The following is a 6662-nucleotide window of genomic DNA, read 5'->3' on the forward strand; positions in this document are numbered from 1 at the left end:
AACAAATTTTTTAAAAATATATTAAAAAAATAAATTCAAAAATTAATTATGATTGATAAAATAAAATAAATTATGGGTGCTTTAATAAATTAACTATTTAGGAATAGGCTAGGGATAGGTTTTGTTTGTCTATTTTGTGATTGATTGGGGAAGCTTCTAATTGTATAAAAATGGTTTTGGATAGTAATCGTTTGTTGTGGTTAGGGACAGAGGCTAGTATGGAGGTATTGTCAAAATCAAAACACTGTTTTCAATCTACTACCATCTAATTCCACGATTATTAATCAATTTATTTTTTTTTTACTATTCAGTTATCAGTTATCAATTTTTTATCATTAATGATTCAATTCAATATTTTGTGTAATTCCAAATTTGTTTGTATACTATTCCTTTTCAATTTTATGTTTCCTAAATGCTATTGTTATCTCTTTTGTTCTATAACCCTGATGAAGACCTGAAACTCAGGTCGAATTGTCGGCATAAAATAAATAAATATGGTTTTGTTCATTTATGTTGTTCTTTGCTGACCGCACCCCCCCGACAAACCTCTCCAATCATTAATCTACGGTCAACTATCTACACCTCATTATACTTACTATGTTTCTTTTTCTTTTTTTTCTTAGGAACCTCTTCTTTAGAAAATTCTTCTGAACCTAAAATTAAAGATTGAAATTCTTTTAAGTATCAAAGGAACTTTAAGAGTGAAAAAACAAATACAATAACATCTTTAAAAAGATTTGGTGGTTAGTGGAGCTGGAGGAAAAGTTAGTTGAAAATGGCTGAAATGAAGTGAAGAATTTGGCAATTCATAACTCTCCTCTAAAACTCTTCACAGTGTGCTAAAGGTTTTTAAGATGATCATATTCAGGAGTGGATCCGAAAATTTTCTTTAGGTTATATGCAAAAATCAAACTTTATAAGGGTCCATGTTTGATTTATAACAAAATAAATAAATGTAATCTGATTTTATAAATTAACTAAACTACACTGCTTAGATTTTATATATTCTTCTAATGAACAGGGTATTAATTTTTTATTCATAAAAGCTCTAAAATGGACTAAATTTTACACAGATAAACCGTTGTGTTTTACGCTGTGAAACAAAATAAAACAAATAGAATTAAAAGTTTTTTCAAATTTCTAATTTGCAATATAAATTATTAATTGTGGTATAATTTATTAATCAATAAATTGAATAATATTTAATTTATTAATAAATAAATTGTCATTTTATCAAATCTCAAAAGAAATGTGGCAAAGAGATTTATATTTCTTTTATTTATAAAAGAATTTGATTAGTAAAATTAATGTGTAGAATTATTAATTTTACTATTAAAATCATTTTTCATTTTTTTAATACATTAAAACACTTAATTTTTCATCTAACAGATAATTTGCAATTTTAGAAATTACTACAGTGCCATCAGTATTGAACAATTGATAATGTACAGAAAATTCAGGGCAGAAACCTGCTAAAGTCTTACTAAGAATAATTGAAATTAACCAAGATAACTAAAGAAATGAACAAACGGTAAGATAAATCTTTTTTATCTTACCTTCTAAATATTTTCTGCTCCTCTTTTTTGATTTTGAAGGCGTTTCTGGAAAATAAATAAAAAATATTAAAACAATAGTCACATTTCATCATAAAATGAAAGAAAAAGCTTTAGGTTTCTACATTTTACTTATGATTTAAAAATACCCATTCAAATGTCAAGTTAATCAAATAAGTTATATTCAACTAGGAATAAGATGGGTGTATAAGGTTGTGGGAAGTCCCAGTACTACTAAGTAGTAACTAACGGATCCCTAAAATGTTAATAAACACTGAACCAATGGGTAAACTGAAATGTAGATGAGAGGATTGCGGTAAGATTTATTAAATAGAATTGGGTTTGGAGGGGCATAACCGGAAAGATGTATGTAGATGATGTTTGGTGGTATCAGCATTGAATCTTTGGGTTCGCTAAGCCTTTGTTATTATATTTGACTATATCAGCGATTAATTCTATTTATTTCAGTCAGTTAGAATATCATTGTAAAAAGCTCATACCGTCTATAAATAAAAATTTCAGTAATTTTCAATAACTTTTGTTTTTATGACCACCTTCCTGGTCATTTCTGCCATATGGGGAAGGTTAGACAACCAAACTATTCTAACCATGATGGGGGTAGGAGGGAATTCAAGACTTCATTTCGTAGAACCACCACAGAAATAGAAGTAGACCCCCCAGGCCGGATTCGAACCAGCACTGCTGCAATCACAAGGCAGTTAAAGTTTACGCTCAAACTCCCTTGCTTCAAATGGCCTTAATTTTCAATAACCATAATTAATGCATAAGTTTAAATAACACAATGAAAAGTTAAAATTTGAGCATACATACCTTGGAAATCAGAAATGACTTGAGGTTCTTCCCATTTTATTTTTATGTTTGAAAATTGATCAAACTCTGAATCAGTAAAATCATTACCTAAACAATAACAAAATATTACATTTATAAAAAATAATAGCTAACTAATGGTTATAAAATAAACTGAAATGCAAATTAATGTTTAACTCTATAAAATTAGATTTGTTAGAAAGAAGTAAAGATCAAAAGGCTGTAGGTAGAAATTACCATTCTACTATGAATTCCAATTTTAAGTAATGAAAGTACTAATATAATAATACAATGCTAAAATTATTTAAATTATTATTTTTTAGTAAAAATAAACATCGTTAATGATTATATATTTTTTCCTAAATATTTCGTTTATTAACCGAATTATATATTGAAAGGTTTATCTCCTGGAAATGAGATTAGCTACATCTCACTTGTAGTAACATTTAGAAAAAAAAAAAAAGAGTATGAGTAGTTTTTTCCCACAAAAGGCCATTTTTGGAACGCTGAGCATCGTTTGGTCATTTAATAGTATAATTTAAAAAAAACAATTGATAAAAGTCATGAAATTTTTATAAAATTCACTAAGTTTAAAAAGACTTAAAATTTTTGATTTTGGCTTTGTTATTTATGGGAAAATCTGAATTATGCTTGGAGTACATAGCATATTCAATATCATACTTTTTGAGCCATTTCAATTTTGTACAATGTGAATGTATATATTTTAACGTTAAAGAATATAATATCTCAATTAGAAAGCTTATTTAATTAACAAAAAACCAGGCAACTTACTTCCTAAGCTCTGGTGCTTCCTTTTTTTTTTCTCTGAAGCAAGCTTATTTAAAACATCTCCCACGTTTTCAGTAAAAAATTCAGATTTGGTTCCTTCATCTTCATTAGGATCTAAAAAGATAAAAACAAAAATTAGAAAAGAAAAAAAAAAGGCTGGCAGTACATAGGTCAGTAAGTGCATCTTGTTGTTTTTATTTTGGTGTACACTTCATAGGTTTATATCTCAAACGATACTGGGAGAGCACCTTCTGCTGACTTAGGCAAAGTCCACCCCTTAATTCTGCTGTTATCCCCCGAAGTACTATTCATAAACTTTTTTTTTAAGTGCACACAAAATATTACTACATTAGCCACTAGTAAATTTAAGTATATTGCTTGAGAGTTTTCCAAATGTATAAACAAAATAAAATCGGAATCTGATGAAATTCATGTTACATCCATTTTACAATAATTCCTAACTTTGCTTGAGAGTTTTCCAAATGTATAAACAAAATAAAATCGGAATCTGATGAAATTCATGTTACATCCATTTTACAATAATTCCTGACTTTCGTCTGAATTTAGGCCAAATCAGAGAGCAGTTTTTGAAATTTAGGCATGTCAAGGAAAGTATATTTAAGCAAAAGTAGTCAATGGATTCTGATCAAATTGTTTGGGAACCAACAATCACATGATATGATACCAATCAGCACAATCCATGAAAATTCCAATAAAATCAGGTTAATGATTCGATTGATAATGCCTGAACTTAAATCAGACTAAAGACAGACAAACATGGAACCAAATTTGTTCGTAGATGTCAAAACCGTACAATGCGAGTGAACATTTCCCAAACTTAGGACATCCATTTTTTCATTTGCTACATGAATACAAATCTTCCCTATGTTTGGTATAGAGGAAGTAAAACATTTCTTACTTTTGAAGTTTTTAACAATGAAATTGTTGAAAGATATAATCCTTTACATCATTAAAAAGAACTCATTATCCTCCAGAGCTAGTTTTTAATATTTTTTTATTTTACTAGCTTAAAACCTTCATAGGATACTAGTCGATAAATCAACTACAAAATATTTCTGGCCTCTGTTGGTTTTTAGAAGAACTAAAGGCTGTATTTATTATATTTTACTAAGGGTTATTTATTTATTATATTTATATTAAGGTTTTTTAATAAAAGTAGAGGGTGTTAGTGATGCCAAACAATTTTAATGGTCACAATTTCCCATAATTCATCAACAGGTTTTTTGTACCAAACAGAACACCAATCAAATGGCATCTATAGTACAAAAAAAGTATGTTTCAGGAAACAATATACTATTACAAAACCACAGTGACAAATTCTACATATGCCAATGGTGAAATCTTCATGAATGAATTCAACTGGAGCTGAAGAATTGATGGTCAAGTTACAATAAGATCGGACATTATCAACAAAATAAGATTTATACAAATAATTTTGTTTGAAAAAAAATTGTCTCTCAATATTTACTCTCATACCTTCTTTGCTCCTTCTGCTCTTTTTCTTAACTTTTAGAGGCATTTCTGAAAATAAAAACTGAATTAATAATAATAGTAACTATTATTACTATTATATTATAAATATAATAAATATTTGTTACAAACTTGAGCATAAATTAGAAAATTAATATTTAGTTAACAAAACAGTAAAATGAAACTTCATTAAAAGAGGCACTACAGAGATTAAGCCAAAGAAGCACTATTGGGCTTGTAATCATTGAAGATAAAACTAAGATGTTAGATACTAAGGAAGTGCTTCCCATGATGTCTTTCTTGACAATTTTTATTTTAAAGCCAAGATGAATTTCACTATAATATGAAATAATACAAACTATAATCTGGCAGTTTACCAACCAAGCAGATTTAGTGTATCTATACATCGTATAGCAACAAACTGTTCAAAACGGAAAAAAAGGAGAACCTAAGGAACAAATTTTGTTAATTGAGTTTGAAGATTAAAATTAATGATGAAATTAAGAACATTTAATATGATATTTAACAGATTTACTGTATAAATGGTTTTATTAAAGCCATACCTTGATCCTGTGTGTCTGGAATAACTTCTGAATCTTCCCATTCAGTTTTTGCAATTCGAACATTGCTAAGATCCGAGAAACTGGAATTTAAGTCTTTATCTGTAAATGAGGTACTTATTTAATTTGTAATAACAATATACAAATGATTTACTCTAATAAATTAATTCATACCTTCCTTGCTTCTTTTCTTCTTCTTTTTTGTTTTCAAAGGTGTTTCTATAGAAAAAAAAAAATAGAATAATCATATATATAAACTCATATAGCCCAGAGTTGAAAATTGAAATTTACTACAAAAAAATTATAAATATATGTGAATAATTATAAGACCTGGGATTAGAGATAAAAATTATAAAATATCTCTCAAATTAAGTTTTGTGAATAAAATGATAAACAAAAGAGAGACTGTGGATAGAGGAAGATGGATTAATCCTGTTCCACAGGCCTCTCTGAAGAGTCATTTCGACTAAAGAGCAAGTGGATATTTCTGTGACCTGGATTTGTGTAAGCTGTGTTTTAAACCCTCATAAGATTCAAAAGTAATTTTCATTTGTAAATTACATAAAAATTATTTCAATCTCACCACAAACATTAATTGCAAAATGTTTGAATGATCATTTGACAAGTAATAATTACTTATGTTGTGAATAGGATTTTCCAGAAAAACATAACTGGGAGCCCTCCAGGGTCCACCCAGCGTAATAAAATGGGTAATCCTATTGAAAAATCTGGCAGGTCTGTGTGATCATCAACTAATAACCTCCTTGCACCACCGTTGTTTAAGAAAAACAGTACTTCCTTACAAAGTACTGAACCTCTGACACTTCATGTGTTGTAGCAGTACAGATTTCCACTTTCACAGTAGCGAACATGATAGCAGCTTCTTTGGAGGAAGAGCATAGCCTTGCAGTTGCTAAAAGCACCTCACCTTAAATAGCAGTTTACTAAATATATACTAACTTGACGTACTTCAAAGTACACAAACTGACTTTTATTTAAATATTTTAGGATAAATGCATATATTAAAATATTTTAGTACAAATTATTTATTATTTTTTTTACAAGGACATTGTTTAATAAATTGCAGAGAGATGCCCATGGAGGAGAATACAATAATAGTGTTTAATTCATAAATAAACCATACCTTGATCCTGTGTGTCTGGAATAATTTGAGAATCTTCCCAGTCAGTTTTTGTAACTTGGCTATTGTTTAAGTCTGAAAAACTGGTATTTGATTCTTTACCTGAAAAATTAATTGTTTTTGTAATTTTTGTAACTATATAAGAATTATTTACTCTGCTAAATTCAACTATACCTTCCTTGATTCTTTTCTTCTTTTTTGTTTTCAAAGGTGTTTCTGTAAAAAAAACTCAGAAATTGAAATTTAACACTAAGAATATAAGAGATGAAAATTTTAATAAAAGTTATTTTTATTAATAAT

The 6662-nt window shown here is 28.1% G+C and overlaps 1 protein-coding gene across 1 annotated transcript in view; it reads right to left on the minus strand.

The window, feature by feature from the left end:
- Positions 1-388: 388 nt before the first annotated feature.
- Positions 389-6662, minus strand: part of LOC112210932 (dentin sialophosphoprotein) — a gene marked incomplete in the record, with an annotated part of 14681 nt that continues 8407 nt past the window's right edge. The window contains 8 exon segments of the mRNA XM_067052144.1: positions 389-653; positions 1557-1601; positions 2385-2471; positions 3174-3284; positions 4668-4712; positions 5225-5323; positions 5396-5440; positions 6366-6464. Of these exon segments, the coding sequence (XP_066908245.1) occupies positions 577-653; positions 1557-1601; positions 2385-2471; positions 3174-3284; positions 4668-4712; positions 5225-5323; positions 5396-5440; positions 6366-6464 (608 nt within the window).

Source organism: Halyomorpha halys, unplaced genomic scaffold (assembly GCF_000696795.3).
Source record: "Halyomorpha halys isolate HHAL.00 unplaced genomic scaffold, Hhal_1.1 Scaffold26.1, whole genome shotgun sequence".
Lineage (NCBI taxonomy): Eukaryota > Metazoa > Arthropoda > Insecta > Hemiptera > Pentatomidae > Halyomorpha > Halyomorpha halys.